This window comes from Phaseolus vulgaris, chromosome 5, assembly GCF_051622355.1.
Source record: "Phaseolus vulgaris cultivar YP4 chromosome 5, ASM5162235v1, whole genome shotgun sequence".
Classification (NCBI taxonomy): Eukaryota; Viridiplantae; Streptophyta; class Magnoliopsida; order Fabales; family Fabaceae; genus Phaseolus; species Phaseolus vulgaris.
The window spans coordinates 43662272-43687088 of NC_143502.1; the positions used below are offsets into that span (position 1 = coordinate 43662272).

The 24817-nt window shown below is 34.5% G+C and overlaps 3 protein-coding genes and 1 long non-coding RNA gene across 11 annotated transcripts; 1 reads left to right on the forward strand and 3 right to left on the reverse strand.

The window, feature by feature from the left end:
- Nucleotides 1–23: 23 nt before the first annotated feature.
- On the forward strand, nt 24–5571 carry MED8 (mediator subunit 8). Of its 2 annotated transcripts, XM_068644940.2 has the most exons (6): nt 24–981; nt 1063–1418; nt 1881–2084; nt 3672–3725; nt 4909–4969; nt 5095–5571. In XM_068644940.2, exons 1-6 carry the CDS (start codon nt 231–233, stop codon nt 5283–5285), a joined length of 1617 nt encoding a protein of 538 aa, XP_068501041.1. In that variant the 5' UTR covers nt 24–230; the 3' UTR covers nt 5286–5571. The 2 variants fall into 2 exon arrangements, with proteins under 2 accessions (XP_068501041.1, XP_068501042.1); XM_068644941.2 differs by lacking the exon at nt 3672–3725 and having other exon boundaries at nt 57–981.
- Nucleotides 5572–6075: 504 nt separating this feature from the next.
- On the reverse strand, nt 6076–7248 carry LOC150027667 (uncharacterized). Its single transcript, XR_016521063.1, has 2 exons — nt 6896–7248; nt 6076–6515 (listed from the first exon to the last, which is right to left on the reverse strand). It is a non-coding gene; the product is annotated as an uncharacterized LOC150027667 (long non-coding RNA).
- Nucleotides 7249–9198: 1950 nt separating this feature from the next.
- LOC137836102 (Pentatricopeptide repeat (PPR) superfamily protein) lies at nt 9199–12441 on the reverse strand. Its single transcript, XM_068644944.2, has 3 exons — nt 10309–12441; nt 9824–10034; nt 9199–9609 (listed from the first exon to the last, which is right to left on the reverse strand). The coding sequence occupies exon 1, from the start codon at nt 12352–12354 to the stop codon at nt 10393–10395; it is 1962 nt and encodes a 653-aa protein (XP_068501045.2). The 5' UTR covers nt 12355–12441; the 3' UTR covers nt 9199–9609; nt 9824–10034; nt 10309–10392.
- A 1692-nt stretch (nt 12442–14133) lies between these two features.
- LOC137836103 (DUF3754 family protein, putative (DUF3754)) lies at nt 14134–24672 on the reverse strand. Of its 7 annotated transcripts, none has more exons than XR_011085196.2 (14): nt 24020–24535; nt 23615–23920; nt 22889–23068; nt 21943–22078; nt 20391–20725; nt 19605–19734; nt 19090–19218; nt 18920–18964; nt 17724–17803; nt 15711–15807; nt 15345–15591; nt 14899–14947; nt 14713–14778; nt 14134–14618 (listed from the first exon to the last, which is right to left on the reverse strand). XR_011085196.2 is itself a non-coding variant. In XM_068644947.2 (14 exons), the coding sequence occupies exons 1-14, from the start codon at nt 24385–24387 to the stop codon at nt 14466–14468; spliced, it is 2169 nt and encodes a 722-aa protein (XP_068501048.1). In that variant the 5' UTR covers nt 24388–24672; the 3' UTR covers nt 14134–14465. The 7 variants fall into 7 exon arrangements, 3 of the variants coding, with proteins under 3 accessions (XP_068501048.1, XP_068501049.1, XP_068501047.1); XR_011085195.2 differs by having other exon boundaries at nt 14894–14947; XM_068644947.2 differs by having other exon boundaries at nt 14894–14947; nt 15502–15591; nt 24020–24672.
- Between the last annotated feature and the right edge of the window lie 145 nt (nt 24673–24817).

Genomic DNA, 24817 nt, shown 5'->3' on the forward strand with positions numbered 1-24817 from the left:
CCACACACCACTGTAAGTATTTTGTTTCTAAAAATCTCCATCATTTTAAGCTTATTTTTTTTTTTTATCTTTATCAATATATTTGATAAAAAAATAAAATGGATTTTGATTAAAAATAACGATTGAGGTTAAAAAAGTAATATAAATTTAAATACAACATATAAATAATTGAAGAGAGAGAGAGAGAGAGGGAAGAGTAGTGCAAGAGAAGACGGTCTGGGGCGATCGGAATGGAGGGCACAGGAGGAGCAGCGGTGGCGGCGGCGGCGGCAGCAGGCGGAGAAGGTGAAGATCGGCTGAACCAGGCAGTGCAGCAGCAGCTGAATCTGAAGCAGGTGAAGACCCGCGCCATCAGCCTGTTCAAAGCCATCTCTCGTATTCTGGAAGATTTCGAGGCCTATGGTCGCACGAACACCACGCCGAAATGGCAGGACATTCTAGGTCAGTATTCGATGGTGAACCTGGAGCTTTTCAACATCGTGGACGACATGAAGAAGGTTTCGAAGGCCTTCGTGGTTCATCCGAAGAACGTGAATGCGGAGAATGCGACCATACTCCCGGTCATGCTTTCCTCCAAACTACTCCCCGAAATGGAGGCGGAGGAGAACTCGAAGAGAGAGCAATTGCTGGTTGGTATGCAAAACCAAAACCTCCCAATTCCCACTCAGATTGAGAAGCTGAAGGCCAGACTCGACATGATCGCCGCAGCCTGCGAAGGCGCTGAAAAGGTCTTGGCCGACACACGCAAAGCCTATTGTTTCGGAACTCGTCAGGGCCCCATTGCTCCCACTCTCGACAAGGGTCAGGCTGCCAAAATCCAAGAACAGGAAAATCTGCTCCGCGCTGCTGTCAATGCTGGTGAGGGATTACGCATTCCACCTGACCAGAGGCAGATCACTACCGCACCTCCCATCCATTTGGCAGATGCACTTCCAGGACTCAATGACCCTCCTTCTCACGATGCATCTTCTGTTACTAACAGTTAAGGCTTTATATGCTATTCCTTATGATCACTCTCTTTCTCTCCTCCCTCTAACTCACTTTTTTTACTACTACTTCCAGCTATGTACATCAAGAATACCCCTCTCTCATCCAACAGTATGCCCCAGAATCCCATGTTACAGACCTCAGCATCACAACTTTTGGGAAGATCAGCAGCCTCTCCTTCCGCCCCAACCGCCACCACTTCTTTTGACAATACAACACCTTCACCCATCCCATATGCCAATTCACCTAGGTCTTCTACAAATATCATGAATACACCATCCCCTCAGCAGCAAACCCCACAACAGCAGCCCCAAGTGCAGCAGCAACAGCAGCAACGCCAGAAACTGATGCAGTTACCTCAACAACAGCAGCAGCAAATGCTTGCTCAGCAGCAACAGCTCAGGCAATCTGCAATGCAAGGACTGGGGCAGGTAAATTTTCAAGCTGTGAATTTTGCGCTGACTGAATACATCGTTCATTTAACCTTAAACATTGGTTCGAGTACATTATACATATGGTTCTAAAATTATTTGTGCTCTAGCTTCTCAGTTTTCCATGTGTTAAAGAGCTGCTTTTGGTATCAAATTTTGTCCTATTTATAGAGAAAACCGTAGTTTTGAAACCTAGACCAGTTTAACCTGGAATCAGTCCTTTGGCTAGTAAATTGTTCCCTGTTTTCTATCTATCTGTGTGCTTGCTTGCTTGCTTCAGGACACTAGCAAATTTTGAGTGGTCAGTATAAAAGAAAAATAAGAAAAGCTCGAGTACATACTGTTTGGGTAGTCTAACCACCATGAATACACATTATACACTCATGGACTCATTGGCCAAGTAAAAATTTAAATTAGTGTTATTTTTTTTGTATCTTTCTTTTTTTTTTTGGTTGCCATCAGTTGCATGGACATCAGATGCAATTTTCTCAACCACTTGGGCATCAGCAATTTCCGGGTAGGCAGCTGTCTTCAGGACACGTTCAGCATGGCATTGGTCAAAACCAACTCAATCAAGGAAATCAAATGACACGATTAAGCCAGTTTTCTGGTCCTGCTAACAGTGCGCTATTCAGTGCTGCTCAAACAACACCTAATACTCAAATGGTATGGTAATTATGCAATATGATTATTTGAATTGTACATTGCTGCCAGTATAGAGTAGGTATGGCTTTTCAAATGCTTTAACACTTAAGCATTATTAACTGTTTCAAAATTTAGTTATTTATTATACAACAAAGCATATCTTCTATATATGACTGTGGTTTGACCAATATATTGTTATGTCATGACTCGAACTAATAAGCCGTGACTGGGCACCAGGAGCTGCTAAAATATATCCATGTCTCAGTATCACCAGGGGCTGCTACATCTTGATGATATCTCCCTCCTCCAAGGGTGGTATCTCCCTTGTTGTGGCTCCCTGTAATGGATAGCCCTCTCCTTCCGGAATCATACAAGCCTGGGTTATTATCATCCGCTAGTGACATAAAGATTCTAACATAGATCCTAATAGAATCTCATTTCTTTTGTATATTTATTCCCAATTTTATTTCATAACCAGTCTTAGAATACAACAATATAATTTAAACCATAACTTCTAAAAATATTAAAGTGGGCCATGTTGACTGTTAAACCACTCATCACTGAGAGTGAACCAAAATGCTTCCCAACAATTCCAACAGTGTTGTGCGAGGTAGAAATTAACACATCCGAACACCAACAGAAATATCCAAATATTTAGAAATTTGTTTGAAGCTTTGTTCATCAACCATAAAATCCAAAAAACGGGTGCTCAAAGCTCTCAAGGGATAATCCTACCAAAGCTAACACATGCTAATAGCCTATTCTTCAAGTTACGAGTTGTGGGTAAACCTTAGAGAGTCAAAATGGGCAACCCTGACGATGTGAGAACTCTCCTCCTTCCCCATTTCACTATCCTTATACCCATAATTCACCATAACTTAATTTCTGGAGAGAAAAGCAATATGGGTAAAAGGTTCTAAGACACCACCAGAACTCAAAGAATAGGATCTACAAAAAATGGGACAGTGTGATGAAAAGAAAACGAAAGAGAGGATGGATGAGAGAGATGCTGAAATGACGAATAAGGGATGCGTTTTTGATGAAATCCTCACTTCTGTTCTCTTTTTAAAATGACTCTTTTTTATAAAAAAAATGTGTATAAATGAAATGGTTTGTTTTGTGTTAAACAGATAACCTTATTGTATTTCTGTATTACAATTTACAATATGTTATGGGTAATTTGTGTAGAGCTAGAGCTTCCCTTGGGCACAGGGATTTTTGTTGGCTTCTTGGGCGGGGAAAATGGGATGTGAGCAAGAATTTTGTTGATGGTGTAGATTCTTTGGCCTGGAAAAGCCACAGAAAATAGCATTTCTATTCTGCTAGAAACCTTAGCTTGAAAGTGTTGGTGAGAGTCATTCCTTAATTTAATTGAAGTCGAGCTTTCTAAACATAGTAAAAAGCTCTTTTGGGATCAAATATAATAATGTGTTTCTGGACATGATTTATGTTTTTTGAGAAGTGATTTCTTGTCTTGCTATTTTGAAAATATTACTTTTCTGGATCTTTGGTGATTCACTGTTGCTATTTTTCTTTGTGCTCCCCCTACTGATAATGAGCCTTACTTCAACAATTACTTCTATGACGACTTTTTCTTTATAATCTCAGATTCAAAACATTTCTGGCACATTACCTTCGCAGTCTCTTCTTCCTCGGATGCAGGTTTGTCTGTTATTCTTTGCCTATTGGATATTCCCAATATGTCTCGATGGTTTTATTGAAGTAAATTTTGTCCGATTAGAATGAAACAAGAAGAGGGCAATTGGTGCTACTGTAAAATTGTGCCTTGTTGTCTTGTGGGTCATGTTTACAATAACCCTCCCCCATACTTTTGCATTGTAAAGAGCCTTCGGCATTTGGGGTATATTAGTTTTTAGAATGAAACAAGAAAAGAAGTCAATAAATTATGGTGTTCTGGGATGTTTGGAACTCTATTATTTAGTTGTCGTAAAATTTAGTCGGTGTTTTGTTTGACTCAATCCATTGATGTTATACTTCATGATGATTCATGTCTATCAGTACATCATTGCAACTATGATAGAAACTGATTGGTGACTTTTAGGGGCTGTTCTGATTTGCGAAATTATGAAATTTATTTTAGCAGCTTTTATTGTCTTTTAGCATTTTGGAATTTTTTATCATGATTTTCATTTTACATAAGATCGGCTAGTCTCTGTTAGGAACCAATAATTGAAGTGAAAAGAAAAAGAAAGGATTTCTCCTTCACAAAGAGCTAAGGCTCAATTTACAAATGAACATGTTTCCCTCTTTCATAACTTTCTTCCCCTATTTATACCTGGCTACACCTCAACTAACTCACTAACTCAGAAATATTCTAACCATCTTATCTAACTTTTCCTTCTCCTAATGCCCTTATAACTGTCCGGAACCAATATCTGGCAAGTTAGACCAATTGTCAGGAACCAAGAATTAAAGTAAGAAAGAAAAGAAATATCTTTATTAAGCAGGATGAAAGGAACAAGAAATAAGAGAGTACTCTTTCCTGTTATTAAAGAATTTCTCCTTTTAAAAAGACCTAATGCTCAAATTACAAATGCGCATATTTCCCTCTCTTCTATCCTTCTTCCTTTATTTATATATAACTAAATCTCAATTAACTAAAATTCATTAATATTCTAACTACTTCTGCTTCTCTTTATACCCTATCATTTCCTTGTGACTCACTTTCAGTTGGCAGCTTTCTTGAATAAAATAAATTGTATATGCATTTACTGATTTTTCATCATCTGCATAGAATGAATAGTTGTCTCCACTTGCTTTTGGTTGACTTCAAGTCATGAGGATAACATATTCAAACTTTGCTCCACATTTATTATTTCCTCAGTTCGGACTATCTGGAAACAACCCTCAGCGAAGTCATACTTCTCAAATGTTGAGTGATCAGAGTATGAACTTTATCCTATATCCTTATTTTTTTCATTGTTTAGTTGTGGAACCTGGTGTGTCATTTATTCCATCTATTTGTGTGCGAGTTTTTACTTAAATCGTCACTGTGAGGTTTAACTTGCAGTGTTTAACATGGGAGGTGGCAATCCCGGTGGTATGATGCCCATACAGCAGCAGCAGCAGCAACATGGCTCACAAGCATTTGGTAGCATGGCATCGAATGCTCAGAATCTTCAATCTGGAATGGTGACACTTCAAAACACACAACAGAATCACCCCAATTTCTCTCAACAGAGACAGCAAAATCAGCAGTGATTAGGACTAGGCAAGGATGATTTTGCTTGAAACCCTGAACCGAACACTGTTGCTCTAGATACGTGGTTCACAAAAACTGAACCTAACTTTTAATAATATTTTAGGTTACCAAATTGTTTCTAATTCTGTAAAACTGAACTTGAAAAAAGAAACTGGTTTGTCCAGTTAGGTTGACAGGTTAATTAGAAATATAGGGCAGGCTTGTATAAATGCATTACAATTGTGCAAACATATAATTTAGAAAGTAGTTTGTGTGAAGAGCATAAAATGGCTGGTTGATTCAAAACTATTTGTTGGGGTGATAATCAAAATCGTCGTTCATTGAGTTTTCTTATTACCAAACCCAGACATATGATGGAATTGGTCTCCTTCCATGATAAAGTCTAATTGCATATTGTAATATTTGACCGATCCTTAAACCAAATTTTTTGCGAAATCTTCTTTTGACTTTATGTGCGCTGTTTGTGGAGAATAGGTGATCAGCAAGCGCGGTTAGAATAAACAAGCTTTGAGCATGGGTGGTGGGTAGTGGGTGATGTGTGTATCCACGTTACTGCAGAATAAATTTTATGCTAGGATCAAATACAAAATTGCTTATACAATAAATATTTCAAAAATATATTACTTCTTTTTATATTTAATTGTGCAAAATTAAATTTACTCTCTTATTGAAATATACGTGAAGTTACTGTGTCATTTTAGATGTGTACCTAGTAAAATGTCCCTTTTACTGTGTCATTTTAGATGTGTACCTAGTAAAATGTCCCTTTCGTGAAAATATAGCTGTTGGGAGAAAACGAGCTTTTTATAGCAACACGAGAACCGAGTAACGTCAAAACAGTTGGGAGAAGGGAGGGACAACTTATAATATCTCTAGAACAACTGATCTGTTAATTGTTCAATTGTATCTGAATTCGTATGAAATTTTTCCAAAAACAAAACGGAAAGTAACGATGGTAAAGGTGATTCGGCAGACATGTTAGATGGTGTCTAGGAACAAATTCTGGTGACTAGGAACAAATTCTGTGTCATTTGGGAGATTCAATGAGTAGGAACAAATTCTGTGTCATTTAATAACCATGTGCTGACTAAATAATAACCATGTGCTGACTAGGAACAAATTCTGGTGAATACTGCTTTTTATTATTCCTTGAGCTGTTCTGTGTCATTTGGGAGATTCAATGAGGTTTGTCACGGCAACTGCAACATCTTTGTATAAACCATTCCAACCTGTTCTTATCCAGGGGAGAAAAAAAAATGATCAGTGTCATCTTCAGCCTTACATCCATCAAGAATGGCGGGAAAACACCTAGCTAATTGCTTTTGACTAGCAGATGACAAAGAACTACCTGTTTGAATACCTACCAGTCCAAGAGAGATAATTTGCCATGTGTATTACTTGTGCTAGTCTTGAACAAAAGGAAGCACATTATCCTAAACTATCATGATTCATACTCACCAATAATAATTTGCATTGCTTAGCATCCCCACTCTCAGTACAACATGATGATTCAACTCAATATTTAACCGAAGAGAATACAAAATCAATGTTTTGAAATGAAGATTGTTTGTTATGAATGCATATAAAATTAAGAGAAGGGGAGACTTACAAGTCCTTGAGGCATGTAGTCTTGGATTTGAATTCTTGGTGATCCAATGAAAAGACATAAGGAACATTAGTAGTGGCTAATAATGTCTTGGGCAGAAGAGGAAGATTGTCATGAGATGGGTGGGATGAAGGAGCAAGAGAGAAAGGTGGCGATGGAGTGGAAGATACTGAGAAGGAGTATGTCCTGTTGCCTGGTCCAAAACTAATGGGAAGTGGAGAGGGAGGTGTAGGAGGTGATGATGTTGGAGACTCACTCTCTAAATTCATATTAATTTAACAAAACTCTTCAATTCACTTTCATTCTTCTTTCCTCTCTCAACTCATTTCATGGACTACATATAAAACAATACTATAATAATCCTAAGGGCATGCATGAGTTTTAGGTGTAACCAACCTAACGGTCATATGTATTCCCTGGCAAGTGCCAACCATCAGCTATCTAGCTAGCTACTCATTCTTTACTTCCCCAACCTTGCTTCGGATTGACTTTCAGATTTTGTCCCATTTTTTTGCCCTTTTTCAACATGGAGAGAATTTGTATTAATCATTTTGTAAATAGGGTCCAGTCTCTCTTTTCGTTTCAGTTTAGGATTCCATAAAAGAAGAAAGTTTTGGCAAAATATTTTTTATGTCAGAAAAAATACTTTACATTTTACATGCATAATATATATCCCACGTTACATTCATTCTAAGCTTAGACACTTCTCTTAAATAGCATGTCGATATCGGATACTCATATCGGACACCAACACTCGTATGACACTTGTGGGACACGTATCCGTGAAGTGTCCAATTTAAAAAGTATTTGTTGGATTTCTGACAATTCTAGTACGGTTCTAATACAATTTTAAAAAGGAAAAATACATTAATTTTCTAAAAATTCAAATTTATTGTATAAATTTTTATTATAATTATAAAAATAAGAAACAAATCATTTTGAACCAGTTATGAAAAACATTTTTCTTCTTCAAAAAATAATCTAGAACATATTTGTGCATGTAAATTTTTATTATCAATTTATATAATTCATAATTATATAATATATAGATATGTGTCCCCGTGTCCTACATTCGTGTTTGTCTCATGAGTGTTACATATATCTTTGCAATTTAGTATACACGTATTACTGTTTTTTAATAACTTTATAATCATTATAAGAAATCTATTGAAATAAAAAAGATATTGACATTTTTTAAATACAATTTTAAAGCTAACATACTGTCACATACACAAGCTCATGTCAAGTGTGAACAATATCCAAATCGAAAATGTTCCCAACACTTTGGGAGTTGATGCCGTTGAGCACTTGAAAATCGCTAGTCCTGCATCCAAAGTTTTGACCTCAAGAATGAGATAAAGGGTTTTTCTGTCTCAAATTATAGTAGAACTTCCATGCAGCATCCTATGGAGGTTGATATTTCATGTTCTAGGCAAGAAGAATGGATCTCAATTACATCACTCAGTTTTAGTGAGAAATACATGGATTTCTATCGGGGTTTGTTTTCTCTATTTTGTCTTACTGTTCCTTTTATGTTCTGCATATCCCCCATCCTTTTCTATCCGTTCTTGTTTTTTTCTTTTTTCAATATTAAATGTTAATTTTTTAAGTCAATTTTTTATATTTAAACTATTATAATAATATGATAAGAAAATAAAAGAATTGTTATATTTAAAGTTTATTCTTTGTTAAAATTATTTTTAAATTTGCTTGTATCTTATTTGTAGAGGTCAACTTATTCTACTAAGTCAGTCTTAAAGAAAAGTAGACTATATATTTTAGGATGAATTTAGATTATATTCGAAATCCATTCAACCATCTTAATGTAATATACTCTTAAAATTAATAGTTTTTCAAACATTTATATTTTAATAAAATAATTTTTTGACTTGATAAATAAAATTTTCCGTAGCATTATATTATATTTTATCCATAAAATTTATATTAAAATATATTATATAAAACACACATTTTAAATATTAGCTGTGTATTACTAAAGTTTTACAATTACATTAATATATTCTATCATAAAATAAACTTTAACAACCTTTATCAAAATTTTGAACAAATCTAAAATATAAATAAACATATCTTAACCAAAATCATAAATACCCTAATTTAAGAAAAATTAAATTCAAATTAATTAAAATTTTCGGGTTGGTTTGTGAAATTTCTAGTTATCAACCACCCCAGTCAGATAATGCTTTAAAACAGAAGGGATTGCTATTAAAATAATAAAAAATAGTAAAATAGTAAAATATAATAAAATAGAAAAGAATCGGTGAAACACAACATAAAAGAGTGCATAATAAACTAAAATAAAAACGAAGATTAGTCAAATTCCTGTTTTTGGTATATGGTCACTGTCCAACGATATCAAACTATATTCTCGCATTCCTACTACTTCACAAATGCGATTTCACTCAAAGAATAACATGTGATAAACACATGACAATTATCTTCATTATATATTTCATGTCCAAGATTTGATGTAACGTCTCCTTCTTTTTGTGTCATCACATTTTTAAAAATGGCGCAGGACCTAAAGTGGGCGCCATTCTAGTAAAAAAGATGGATCTCTCCTAAAGCATTCAGTTTTTGCCAGAAACAAGAATTTCTAGCTTTGTGTTCTCCTTTTTTCCGATAATACGTGTCCCTTTTCCAAGATAATAAAGGAAATCGCTAATTTATTCATCACGAATAAATTCCGACTGTACCTGAAAAAGAGACAAATGTCAACGAATACGGTAATATTGAAGGTATCCCTTGCAAGATCATATATGAACAGTGTGACAGCTTGCAACTATGTAACAAAAGATAGTGCAAGCATAAAAAATACAGCCAGTGCACTTTGTTTCCACAGATATTGAAAATAATAACGAAAGCTTCCATTAAAAAACTCAATGTATAATGTATTTAGAAAAATTATACCTTTCCCCGGCCTTTTTCTCACTATCTCATTCCAGCTTATATCAAGACAACACACATGGAAAACGTTGGGTCCATAAACAATACAACTACTTTCCAGTAGTATTTCTTTTGTGCAAATTATCTGCGAGAAACAATTGATTTCATGTTGGCCATGCTCACTAAGGCAGGTAAACTTGCCTGGAATAAGGACCTTCCTTCTCTTAAGTGTAACCTAGTTGACAAAATAACCATAGAAGATTACTAGTCAGGGATGCGAAACAAAATTACAAAATTTGAAGTTAGCTATAAAAGATATTATTAAGTATACAGTGCAATATTCAAATCTGTAGCGTTCCAATCAAATATATTATTGAAATCTGTCACTGTTTGCGATAAGTTCCAAGAAGATACAAGTGCTCTACTAATAGCTGGAACATTATAACACCCATCCCCCCTCCCTCCCAACACAAAATACAAAGAAAAGGTATAAGATTAGTAACTATTACCAGGGTATGATAGAATGAATTTCATAGCATAGAAATTTAATGAACCCGTCAAGCAGAAGTAGGCTACGTGGTGAGCATGAGTGTTCAACCAACTGAAGCAGCTACATCTGACAGATCTTCAGAACTGGATGAATATAGAATTGGGTTCCACTCTGTATTAACTTCAGCCTGATGTTTATGCTTTGCTTGTACTCCAACATCATGCCAAACAAAGTTTAATTCATGTGATGCCTTGGCTGATAACAAAGTCAGATCTCTCATTTCAGCCAACAATTTTGAAACAGAAAGATATATATCCGATCTACATCCATATTTACATAAGTTGAAGAAATTTCTGTCAGTCAACTGTATCCCTGACTCAATCATCTCATGTAGTATCTGTTTCATCATCAGGAAATCTCTTTCTTTACAAAAAGTGAAAAACATCATATTATAGGTATGAACACTAGGTTTCAGACCATTCCCCTTCATCCGGTAATACAATGTGCAAGCCTCTTGAGTTCTCCCATCTCTAAGTAGTGCACAGAGGCCAACTGAGTATGCCACACTGTCGAGTGGATATCTATTCATTACTGCTAATCTGGTAACATTGACAGCCTTGTGATACTTTCCGACCTTTATAAGCGCGCCTGTTATTACTGTATGTATGTGAGCATCAATATCATGAGAACTCATAACAACAACATGGTATACATTAACAGCTTCGTCAACTCTTCCCGCAGCACAGAGTGCGCTTAGCAATCCAGCAAAAGTATATTTATCTGGCACAAAACCTACATCAATCATGTAGTCATAGAATTCAATGGCAATAGAAGGAACGTCGGCCTTAGTGAGAGAGCTTAAAAGAGCATTGCAGAACACTAAATCAGTATCGATATGTCTGGAGACTACAACTAGTTTGGGTAACAGATAAAACATTCTGGAACGACAAATTGCAGATAACAATGAAGTAAAGGTATAAGAATCAGGTTTTATGTTTCGGGTGGACAAACTAAGAAAAACTCGGATTGCATCACGGCATCTTCCAGCCTTTGAAAGGCAATCAATTAATACATTAGATAAAACTAAATCCGGAATTTGGCCTGTAGATAACATGGCATTATACAAACGGAAAGCATGGGTTAGCATGTTTGATTGAATAAAAGCCTTAAATAAGGTGGTATATGTTACAACATTAGGAGAACAACCGGTTTGAATCATATTGTGGAAGAGGTTGGTAACAAGATGAAGGTGGCCTAATTTACAGTAGCTATGGATGAGAATGGTCCAAATATTGACAGAGAAATTGATGCCAAGAACAGTGATGAGTGCCAGGAGCTGATAAACCTGCGGTAGTGCATTAATGTTACAGAAAGAATTGAGAAGCATCCGAAATGAGAGAGGGGAGGGAAAATAGCCGGCGCGGAGCATAAGTCTGAGAATAGGAGAGAAGTAAGGGAGAGTGTTGTGGGTGTGCATCTTCTTCAAGTTGAAGTTGGAGAGATGAAAGAGTGCAATGTTGAAGGTGAAGAAATTAGGGGGATGGGTGTGGTCGAAGAGAGAGAGAGAGAGAGCTACATGGGAGTGCCCAGTCCTGAAGAGAACATCCATGAGCAAATTCCGAGCGAAGGTGTCGGGGACAAAACCGTAGGCGCCTTGCATCTGCTCATACGCTTCAACAACCATGTCGTACATGCCTGCACGCCAGTAAACCCTCAACAACACCAACTGAGATTTAGGGTTTCTGAGAGAGGCGCATCCGATGCTGTCCAGCTCAGAGAGAATGGCTGAGACGGTGTTGTAGCGGTGAGTGAGGCGACGGAGCACAGTGACGATGTGATCCAGGGGAAGCAAGTGGTGGCGGCGGCGTTGGGCTGTCCAGAGGAAAAAGGAGAGGGCAATCAAATCAGACGGACATCTAGAGACGGTACGCTTCAAGCTCTGGCTGTTCACTTTCTGCTTCTGTCTCTGCCCACACCACGAAGCAGAAGAAGATGAATGGCATTGCATTGGCCTTAATCTCCACCCTATTATTCCCTTTCTTCTCCACAACCAACTCCATATCATTTCCCTCTCACAATCAATTCAAAACCCTAATTACTCCTTCCTGTCATATTTCCCACCCTCTTTTTAACTCTCACTGCATTCTTCTTTAATCAATTTCTGTGTTTAATTATCTCTAAAGATGAAAATAATAAAATATATTTTATATTTTTAGAACTGTTAATTAAATATTATTATTGATTTTTATCCTAAATATTTTAAAAAATAATATTAAATAATAAACTTAAATATTGATAAGTTTACAACCTCAAAAACTTATAATCCCAATACCCTAAAGGTTGAAATTTAGTAAGAGAATTATCATACATAAATTTTAAGCATCTTTTTCAGCCATTGTACTTGATTGCCCCAGCAACTTATCCCTATCTAATTATACTCCAAAACTGGTTTCTCCTTTGCATCTCATGTAATGGACATAATTTTACAAGTAGACACACCTAGGTCATTATCAACCGTAAATTGCATGGTTCAAACATAGATCCTAATAATATAGTCTCATTTTTTTTATATTTTATCCCTGTACCATCCGGGCCTGCTCGGCCCATGATCGAGTAGGCTGGCCAGTTTGGTGGTCCATTAGCGCTGGTAGCGTCTGACGCTGGGTCTCGGATCAGAAGTTGTTTGAACAGGCTCAAAACGTGGTAAAATGGGCATAAACCCAGTTTGCCGAAACTCATCTGTTCCGGCAAAGTCATATGTATCTACCGGATATATTTATTCAACTTTGGATATAGGATAATATCCGAAATTGATGGTTTGAGTTATGGATATTTTTATCCATAGCACATTCTATGCATTCTGGATATTTTCATTCGTAACACATTCCATGTCTTCTGGATATTTTTATCCGTAGCACATTCCATGCATTCTGGATATTTTCATCCGTAGCACATTCCATGTTTTTAAGATATTTTCATCCGTAGCGCATTCCATGCATTCCGGATATTTTCATCCGTAGCACATTCACCATTCAATATTTTAAAAAATGAAGAAGACAAGGACATAATAGAATTTTATAAAAATGTCGGATGTCAGTCACAATTGATCGGGTACAATTGTCAAATAAAAAATGTGCCTTTCAATCTTTCATTTCGCATCCTTGTAAAGGTCATTTAAGGTCTCGTTAGCAACAATATCAGAGTAAATAATCTTGATTTACCCGCTCAACATTCCTAATTACGTCACATAAATACTGATTTACTTGTTTCGATTATATTCAGAATACTCCGATCTATATATATAATATTTAAATTTTATGAAAAGATATTATAATATATTACATTAAAACATGAAAAATGAAAAATTAAATATCAAAATCCAAATCCATAAAAGTTCATAAATAGATTATAGTACCCATTTATTTTATTATTATTATTATTATTGAACTTTGTGCCTAGGTTTAAAGTGTGCAGTAGATTTTGAGCTCTATACGAAATTATATATTTTTTAATGTGTTGCATACTGTAAAGAGTGTATGTAACTTGGTTGTTTTCCAAGAATAGTAAAGCAATCCATCTTAGATTGATTGGATTAAAACAGGATATTTAGTTTATAATTTGGTGGAGAAAGTTTAGTTTGATAATTTGGTGGAAAAAGTTTATTAGGTAAGAAGTTGCCGTATTCTTGGGTCAGGACACTCTCAAACCTTGGAACACTATAAATTGTTTCAGTAGTTATGGAATAAATAATTGTTTCATAAGAGTCCAAAATGCCTCTTTTGTAATTATTTTTTGAATTTTCTAATTATAAAAGTATGATATTATCAATAAAGAAGAATAGGTCTTCCAAAAGAACTACATTCCCATTTTTTTTTCTGTAACACATTTAAAATAGCACTACAAAATGCGAATTTCAAATACATTTTGTTTATAGATATTCTCTTTCGTAATAACAACAACAACTTACTCCTACTCCTCACCTATAATACATGTGTCACTCACAAATTACCTCTCATTGTTTGATTTTATCAACCGTTAGGTGTTTGGGAGTACTTCTATATATATCTACAGAGAACTATTACCGGATAAAATGAGGGATTATGTACTTACTATATACAATGCCTTTATTGGTAAACTGCGAAGGTCGTTTCCAGTACTCTATGGAACGTGCAGGTTTTAACTGAGCAAAATATTCCATCGTTCTTTAAGGGCCTCATAAGCCTTAAGACAAGGAATAGCCAGCAATTCCCGCCTTCCATCAATACAAGTTTCAGTTGCGAGGCCCAGCCTTAATAATGTATTAAGTGCCTTGTCAATTGGCATTTCAACCTGCTAATTATGCAATGATTATGATCAACAGCACTAACAGACTATAATATAGAGAGCAGAACCCCCAAAAAAAAATTATCTACATATGCATCACCTTTACTTTAAACATTTCATACAAGAATCTCTCACATTTTTCTCCAACAGTTTGCCGAGAAATAACCTGGAACCAAGAATGTTACACATGATTTATGTTTCACTTGGAATGCTATATCATAAGATGGATTTGCAGACAATTGAAGGCAGAGTAGCTTAATTAGGAGGAACAATTGACAAACCTGACCATTCTCTTCTTTGAGCAGGATGGCATAAGCCAAAACAGCTTCCTTGTACTGCACAATTGTATGCATAAAGTTTAGGGAGATTGATGTCAATGAAGATCAAAATACGTAACAACGAGGTTTTAAAGAAGAAACCCTATTTTGGAAGGGCAGTCCCCATTTTACGATATAAATACTGTGCATAACCCTGACCACTTACTATGACTGGGGCTACTGTTCAGGCGTTCAATTTCACAACATAAACCACAAAATAGATTCATAATGGCTTCTATTTACAAAACTTGAATTAATTCTACTAAGTGTTTCGTGATATGATTTTCAGTTTATCAAATTTACCATTACATGATTCTAAGATGTTTCCGGACCAGTTGATGCAAGAAAAACTAGCATGATGACTAGTTGATGCTAGAACATTCACATGATTCAATAGTTTAGAAAGAGATTGCACCTTAAAATTGTCAAAGAAAATCGTTCAAGACCTTCAAATAATTTTATTAAAGCCAAAAAGATTGAGCACCACTTTATCAAATAATAATTCAGCAGAATTGATTTTTTCAATGTTATCCACGCGGTGCACAGAAAGCACAACAAAGGAAGTTTCTCACTTGCTGCTGTTCAGAAGCATCTAGAAGAAAATGCACTGAGCCAAAGCCACTTGCCAATGTTTTTTCATAGAGTGTCTTGTTGACTAACAGCTGCAATATAACATTCATGACAGTTCAGATATTTTCCTTTCCACAGAATCTTAAAGAAAGATTTGTGCTTTCACAATGTTCTACCACAATCTCTGATAGCACAGGAGAATGTTAATTACCTGATACCTATCCCATGTCTGTTTGTAACCAAGAACCACACGACTCCCATATATTATTAGAGCACTTATGGCAACAACATCAAGTAATATTGCTGATCTGACAAAAGTTAAAGTAAATATCGATTACCAGAGGTCCAACAGTTTTCAAATGATGTAACTTTTAAGCTAGAAAGTTACTGGTGGAAGGCAGAAATCAGCTGTTTCTAGATCATAAAGAATTCATTCATTTTATACAGGGGAGAGATCAGATTACACAACTTTTATATAGATTATGTTTTTTTTTAACTTACTATTAGATTGAAAATTATTATCACATACACATAATTTTATATTAATATAATATTATTTGATGTCTCTTTTATATATATATATATATATATATATATATATATATATATATATATATATATATACACACACACACACACAGAGTTTTCAATATATGCTAAAATAAGAGTCATTTAATCACCTTTTTACTATAATTTAAAATTTCACAAAATTTGACAAGGATAATAATCATAATGTTATAAAATAATAATTTAATGGTTGGATTGATAAATTAACATTTTATATAAAGGTATCGATGATGTAAAATTTGGTCACAAGTTACACCCATGTAATTTGATCTTTGTCTGCGTGCATGCTTAGGTGTGTGTTGTGTAAACAATACATTGGTATTTAAAGGAAAAACAAAATCCAAGACACGATTCAAAGGACTAGACTAGGATCTAGATACCATGAAGAGAGAAATGGTATACATTTATATGAATCCTCTAGTATTTCAATTAGCATAGCTAAGGAACATATATACATACAAAGCACTACATAGGTATGAACCCAAGCCCATATACAAAAAGTATCTAATAGTATATAGTTTGTTCTAATAAATAGGTCGTCTTGTAGTGGGGTGGTTTAGCTTATGTTTTTACAATGATGCACTAGAATTTTCCAACTTGAAAAGGAGAGGGCTCCTTCTAGGGTAATTTTATTTACCTTGGTGTGTATGGTTTAGCTTAAGTTTGTGAAGGAATACAAACTCTTTTTGTTACTTGGTTTTTGTAGCAAAGTAGGTGTTGTGTGTTAGTTTGTTGGTTTCAGGGTTCCTAAATCCTTGTATAAGTAGTATATTATATACTATAATAAGAGGTTAGGCTAATTGACAAATTTTGTAATTGATTGTATATACTATATTACGGTTAGGTTAACCATCAAATTTTGTATTTGTTGTATGGGAATCATCTAATCTTATTTTTAGGAACTAAATTATATGTTGTAGTTTAGGAATTACCTTCATCAGACCTTATGTGTTCTATTTAAGAAAAAATGCTCTCCAAATCAAATTATTAGAAAAACATTTTCTGAATTAAAGATACAATAAGATTCCTAAGAATAAAATAAGACTCCTAACCAAATAAGATCACTAATAATAAGGTAACATTACTATCCCAAAATAATTTAAATTATCCTAATATATTATGCACCATGGTCCATGTAAGATACTTCACAGATGTTCTTAAAATGTTGGCTCAGCTCAAAATGTTTTTGTTGGTTCTTTGAGGCAAGACACCTAGGAGATTTGACATCAATGAATCATGAACAAATCCATACAAGAGATCGAGACACCACTTTCAACCCAAAACCTTAAGGAAATAGGTTTGTGGGTCTTTCTACTCATATTTTTCATCTTACTCATCTCTACAAAATGTGAGACTTTCAACTCACCTTGAATTCCTAATCCCTTCTTAGAGAAGTAAATTACCATGCTTGATAATATTTTCCTGAACAACTGCTAAAGGAGAAAATATATAAATATATATCTATACATAGACACGTGCCCACACACTCAAGAATACAAGGAGCTAATCCACTTTGTCCAGGAAAAAATGAAAAACCTCTATAGCATGAGAGAGTTAAGCTTAACTATGAAGAACTTAGAAACATAATTAAAAATAACCTATAGAGATGCAACAAAATATTTAGGAATATTATCTTATGAAACTGAAATGTACATACGGGGAAGATACGACATTCTCAAACTTGTAGTTTATGAAGTATGCCAAAAGTCCCAAAATTGTGGCAACATCCAAGCGCACCTGCAAGTTTACATTTAACCGTTACAAGGGTAAGGAAATTAATGTAGAGATACTGTAAATAAAAGGATTGGAGATAATTTATGTGTGTATCTTCATTATGAAACCGAGGTACATTATATATAACAGATGGGCTGCTATCAAGCTTGTAAGGAGATAAAAAAAAAAAGAATAAATCCCTAAACATTGGCTACAAATCAATTCCTGTAAAGGGAAACAATATTCTCCAAATAATTACAACAAATATACAAATAATCAACCATTATTGTTGGGATTAACATGATCCCTTCATTTTCCCTTTCCCTTTGATAACAAGGAGAACCGATTGGCACCATTCTTGAAAATTGGACCCAGTATTTGGTAGAAGGGTTTCTATGTTATCTTCAGACTTGGGTGGGCTTTCATTGTTTTTTTCCAAGGTGATGATGTTTCTTTTACAGCTAGGGAATAACCAATTTTTGCGTGTATCTTCACTATGAAACCAAGGTACATTATATACAACGGATGGGTTGCTATCAGGTTAAAAATTTGGAGATAAAAAATAATAAATTCCTTAACATTACCTACAACTCAGATCCTATAAAAAGGGACACAACACTCTTAATAATTACAAATATACACTAATTACTCCTTATTTTTTGGATTATCATAATCCCTTGAGTTCACAACCATTTAAACTATATCCAACAGATACCTTCACGATCTCATAATTATCTCCCCATTATTATTAAATTTGTTTCAATGAAGAATGGAAGCTCTATCTATCCAGTGCACTGATCTCAACCAAAGATACATTAAGGAAGTATAAATACTAACACCATGAAAGTTGAACCAAACATATATATATATATATATATATATATATCAGTTCTGATTTAGAAAGGTTTAGTTCTTTATAACTGGATTGCCAAGATCCTAATTGGTCAAATTAGGCCAGACTCTGATTTAAAAATATTTGCACTAGTATAAATTATTAGTAAAGAGAGGAAGCTGAAATTACATCACGATTTTAACATATACAGAACAAGAATATAAAATACTTAACACACAACATGTAACTTCAAATGAGTTTAAAACTAATTCTAAAATGAAGAGCAAGAATGTTAGCCGATTTCTTACTGTGTCTATGATACGGAATGATAGCTTTTTGTGTGGGAAAATTACCTGAAAATAAATTCAATATCCTCTAAAGAATATAAATATAGAAATAGAAAGTTACAACAGGAACAACATTAAGAAGGGTCTTCTCATCTGGGACCTGTCAGTCCCTGTAGAGGCAAAATGATTACCGGTAAATCTGGAATAGGAATTCTCTCATAGATCTTTAATTGCAATGATGAAACGGAAGCTGTATCATTAGCATTTGTTTCGCCAACTTCCTTGGTATATAGTAGAATTAATTCTTCAAATGCTGGCTCCTATTTTCAGAGCATGTAGGATTTGGATCAATTTTCCAGCATAATCATATTAGTATCATGAACAGATAAAAAATCAAGGCCAGCAAAAAACTTTATTAACTCTTACACATAGGAACATAAAGTCAATACCAGACTACAAAGGTGAAAAATTATGTCAACCATTAGGAGAATCATGACACTGCTATATTTATAACTAATAATAGATGTATAATCTATCTCCAATCTTTTGAGAAAATTTATGCAAAAGGAAAGAAATATTGAAGACATGAAGGTCAAAGATATAAGGCATGCCTTTAAATAAATAATACACATAGGTCAAATAAGAATGGCTCTCCTAAATACACATTTGTGAAGCTCTACAAAGAATTGTACACAATGGGGAGTACCTGCAGGACTGACTGTGAGAAAAGTATGGAAATGGAAGTTTTCAACATTTTCCAAGGATCATTTCCACAGTATTTTCTTGTTGCAGGTCTCCATATATCATTAAGTGATATCCTTGATAAAAAAGTAGGCCTGGAAGGAGACATCTCTTGATTGGTCATATCAAACAATGATGCTTCAATTAAATTATCCTAAATTAAAACTAGCAAACTAAACATAGATTTAGATCAATAAATTGATGAACTCATTTAAAATAAATTATAATCAATTACCAACTACATATTCACAGTTTTAATTAGGAACCTGTTCATTAAAGATATTGACAATATATTATCTTTTCCTTTCTCTATTTTATTACAATGACACAATCTTGGATATATCCGTAGTATTTAAAGCCCGGATTTAAGTTAGATTATGGGTAACTCTACTTTGCCAATATATCGGGAAAGCCTGTGTACTCAAAAAGTGAAGAGTTGAATGAATTCAATTATTTTAAAGTTGTTACTTGTTACTTGGTTTCTCATGAGAATATCTGGTTTATCAAAAGTCTTTCCTTTGTGGCACCTTATTCCATTCATGTAAGACTTGTTGAGACTTGAGAGTATCTTCACGTAATTTTGAGTAAGTATCTAGAGTCCTAGAAAAGTCATCTATGGAGTTCATATCCATCTATTCCATTACGATAAGTGGAGCAACTAGCAAAGAGATTGTAATAAAAAAGATGACTTGTGGAGCAAACCTAGGAACTTGCAACAGATTGTAATAAAATGATGATTGGTGGAGCAAACCTAAGGTAAGGTTCAGGAGCATTATTATCGTTGTGAACCTCAAAACGTGTTTCTTGCAAAGGGGGGATAAGTCCTATCCAAGAAAGCATTCTCCTCAAAAGCCTTTCACGAGGACCAACTGGTGACAAAATCCCTTCATATCGAGCTACTGCCCTCTGAGCTGCCAGCCAAATAGGAAGTTCTGCATTTGGTACTTGATTTATACCTATATGCTCATCTGAAGCAGGGTCATTATAAAGTAGTGATTTCTTAAATACTGACAATTCCTTTAGCCAAAGCCTCAATCTTTCTGCCCAGTTTTGTATTTCATGTCTCTGATTGGCATTTTTGTAAAGCTGCAGAGAGGAAGAAACATGTTATACTATTTATACCTAACACTTAAGGTACAAAATTTAAAGATAATTTTGATCAGATAGACATAGTCATCATCTCATGCATAACCCTAAACATGAAAATACTAAACCAGATATATTACTTAAGTAACCATAAGGCATACTCTTATGGATAGATTGGTCTCAAGGATTAAATTGATTAAACACATTTCACAGATAAACCATGTCAAAATATTTTATATTTTGTGCAGTTAAGAAAAAAATCAAGAGTAGACTATTTATGGCCCTCATAACCATAAAAGGCAACAGTCAACCTTAAAATGCAACTTCTATTCTATCCTGAAAATAAAAACCATTGCATGCATACATGGAGAACGAAATTACCACATGGAAAAAGCTCTAATATGAACAAGGGTCTTTGAAGGTTGATACACTAGAGAATTATGATTCAAGAAACCTGATGAACATATTTTTTCCCAATTCAAGAAGCATGAATGTCAGAAAAAGTGTGTGATGATTTATTACAAGGTAGCTTATTTAACTAATCCTTCTGAAATTGGACTAATCTATTACCTAAACACAAATATGTTTCTGAATTCCCTAAATTCTCTCTTATAACATTTGTGTTATGAATTCCAAACATCAAATAGTCAAATGTTATATGCGAAGCATGTATTGAAGTATAGAAATCAGTTTTTCCATAATCTCCATTTTTTACTCTAACTATAGATTAACATTTTATTGTACCAAAGTCAACAGATACAATAATGGAGCACATAATGCGTAAAAATACTTCTATTGTGTCTAGTTTGCCTGGACATATTCTACATATAAGAAGATAAAAAACTGTGCTCCTAGATTAATTGAATTGAGTGGATGAATATAAAGACAATGTCTTTGGGTGATATTTCTGATATAACTACATATGTTATATTTTTCTTAGTCTTCAAAGTTATTTTACCTTATGAGTCTGAATTTCCTTGCCTAACCTCTTGTTTGCTAATCATTTAAATATCAAACTAAGATTACTGACAAAAGGGGTATTTAAGCCATGTTTGATTCATCTTCTGAAATATGTATATATACAAGAACAATGAGATACTTATGCATGAAATTATGTAAAGAATCTGCCCTTTCCTATGCCTGAAAAATGCCATGAATCTGTATATCTGCACACAAATAGAAAAAGGTAAATGAAGGAACTACCACCAAAATTTAACCTCACTGATCCAGGAGCCAAGTTTTGTTAGTGGTTTTGATATAACAAAGAAGGTCCTTCGCAGAATCTTAGACTGTAGGTAATCCAACTTTTCAACAATTAATAAGCCCTTCTGCTTCTCTGTTGCATAACCACGCCTACAATAAAAAAATACAATACATTACTGTTAAATAACACAAGAAATATGTCAATTTATATTTTGCCCCTATTATAGATGTGGGATCCCAACACAATTATAATTTCTTCATTATTATTTGTCAATGAAAAGAAAAAAAACTTTGTCTTTTTGGCATTGAATTCTTGATAGCATATTTCCTTCCATACCCGTTGAATATTGACAACATATATGAATGACTTTTCACTTTGGCGACGAGGAAGGTATAGTTAAACCTACACCCGCCCAATCCCATTTTCATCCTTAAGCTTTTGGTGACCAATTAGAAACATAAGGTAGGCAATGCACACTCAAAAATATTAATAATGTCACGAATCAACTACCTCAAAAGCTTAAGTTATTTGGAGAAAACAAATGAATATTTTATATAATATTTCTAACACAACTCCTCATGCAAGGGGCCGTTAGAGCTTGAAGAAAATCTATAAAAAAAAATGCAGAAATCAACCCTTGACCTGGGATCCTAAAGAAGATGAGAAGAATGTAACTATGCAACAATTAAAAAGCATGAAGCAAACAGAAGTTAAGTATATTATTTAGCTAATCAGGAATCAATCATGCAGAAGGAAATTCACTTAATTGTATGAAGCATTTATTTTGAAACTATCATTTAGAGATCGCTAGCATTGCATAGCAATGTTTCATCTAATCCTTTAATAAGCCAAAATGATAATATATATGCGCATAAAGTATTTAAGAATAATTATTTGAAATTTGATATAAAATTCAATATGAAATAACAACCATGCAGAAATACTGCGTCTGGAATTACCTAAATATTATGGCATTAGACTCGTATGCTCTTTTCCAATCAACATATATTGGCAAGGTAAGGAGATAGTCTGTGTTCAATGCAGACGTTAACATCAGGTCCCTAGCTGATAGTTCTTCAAACTGTGCATCTGAAAGAAGCTTCATGAAAGCATGTTGGAAACGAGTAGCAATGGTAACCCTGTCAACAAATTTTGAATAATGTGTCAATCACCATTTTGAACAAAATGGAAACCTAGCTACAGAAAACATCTATTATTGTTTAAAGACACCTAGCCCGGCCTTTAAGATTACCTCATTAAGTTAACTTATTATAGAAAAAGAATATCTTAGAACATACTTCTAATCTTCTCAAGTTTGTATTTGTCCTTCTGTGTATGAAATTTCTGATTTAGTCTGCCAATGAAGGATCTAAGGCACCTAATTAGAAATTAGAATGAACCCAACTCATTTCAGGGGAAAAATAGGATTAGAAAAACAAAAAATGAGTCATTTGAGAGACATGTAGTACTTATCCTTTCCAACCTGTCATCCTACTGAGAGGTTTTATCATCATTAATGATGTCTGTACTCGGTAATTTTAAACTATACACAGCAGAACTTGGTAGTACGGTTTTTCATTGTATTTTGATCTATAGATGATGAATTGAATTAAATTAAGTGAAATATTTAGCCCATACTAATTGGAAAGGAGCATAATGATAATGGCGTGTGTGTTGAGACAAACCTGGAGCCACTATCATAATCTTTCTTGGTAGCTGCTACGTCGAGAGATCGTAAAAGAGCGGTGAGGTCCAGAGCAGGGTAAGGGAGCACAGGCTTTTCCCGCTGATCCTGCTGGTAGTCATAGAGGTTGGCGTCCTCCTGAATTGAAGTAATGTCATTGTCATCGGTAAGCATGTCCGAATCCTTGGTATTATTCACAAGTTGTGTAAGAGAACCGCGTGTTTGGAGTGAATTGATAAGTTGATAATCGGAACGCATCTCCTCTAAAATGCTTTTGTGCTCAACGTGAAGTATAGAGTCTAAGCATCTGTTGAAAAACAAAGAGTGAAGAAACACAGAACCTGGAGTTAAGAGAATGAAATGAGATATATGCAGAAGCAGATAAAGATAAAGATGTGAGACTTACGAGGTGAGAAGGCGAAAGTGATGAGCATCATCTTGAGGTTGGTTAAACATGACAGAGAGAATGGCATCCACGAGTTGGGACTTGGAAACAGGGATGTGTTTCTGTCTCGGCACTCGTATTTTCGAAATTCCGTCTTCTTCGTCTCCGCCATTATCATCCCCTCCGACACCGGGATTCTTACTTGTATTTGTATAGTAGTTCTGTTGTTGATACTTGTATTGTGAGGATGGTTCCGCCACGGACATTTCCTGAAGCAGTGAACAAGGAACCCTCTGCCTCGCGAACCTACCATGTGTTTGTGAAAAAGAAAACAGTGATTGGGGTTGTGAAATTGGCACAATGCCCAAACTCTGCCAACAATATAACATCTGCTTTCAATTTTGATTCAGACTACTGACTTCTCATCAACACCCTCACCGCTTAATTTCACTTCCACTTTCAACAACACCAACAACGATCTCGTTGCAATTCATAAAGCACTATCCTACATTGTATGGTTCTAAAAATTACACACACACACCTCACTCAAACTCGAATCAAATTTATCATTGATTATTTTGTTTTTACTAAAAAAAATTAAATAATTGCAAATTCGTAAAATATTAATAAATATGAAATTGTATGGAACAACCTTAATTTGTGACTTATTTTTGGTACGAAGAATACTTATAAAAGTTTGGATATTATATTTAAAAAATGCAATTGCTTAGTGCACCATATCACTGCACCCAATTTCAGAGAAAAAATGAAACTGTTCTTTAAAAAAAAAAATTGAAATATGTGTTTTGAATTTATTTT

What these genes read in the sequence shown, in the direction of transcription:
- LOC137836102 (XM_068644944.2), bottom strand. Translation starts at nt 12,354, where the DNA reads ATGATATGGAGTTGGTTGTGGAGAAGAAAGGGAATAATAGGGTGGAGA.
- MED8 (XM_068644940.2), top strand. Translation starts at nt 231, where the DNA reads ATGGAGGGCACAGGAGGAGCAGCGGTGGCGGCGGCGGCGGCAGCAGGC. An exon ending in CAATGCAAGGACTGGGGCAG is followed by an intron (nt 1,419 to 1,880) that starts GTAAATTTTCAA and finishes GGTTGCCATCAG; the next exon opens with TTGCATGGACATCAGATGCA. An exon ending in CAACACCTAATACTCAAATG is followed by an intron (nt 2,085 to 3,671) that starts GTATGGTAATTA and finishes TTATAATCTCAG; the next exon opens with ATTCAAAACATTTCTGGCAC.
- LOC137836103 (XM_068644947.2), bottom strand. Translation starts at nt 24,387, where the DNA reads ATGTTATATTGTTGGCAGAGTTTGGGCATTGTGCCAATTTCACAACCC. An exon ending in GAGAATGTCGTATCTTCCCC is followed by an intron (nt 15,808 to 17,723) that starts GTATGTACATTT and finishes AACTTTTGTCAG; the next exon opens with ATCAGCAATATTACTTGATG. An exon ending in TCAAAGAAGAGAATGGTCAG is followed by an intron (nt 14,779 to 14,893) that starts GTTTGTCAATTG and finishes TCTTGGTTCCAG; the next exon opens with GTTATTTCTCGGCAAACTGT.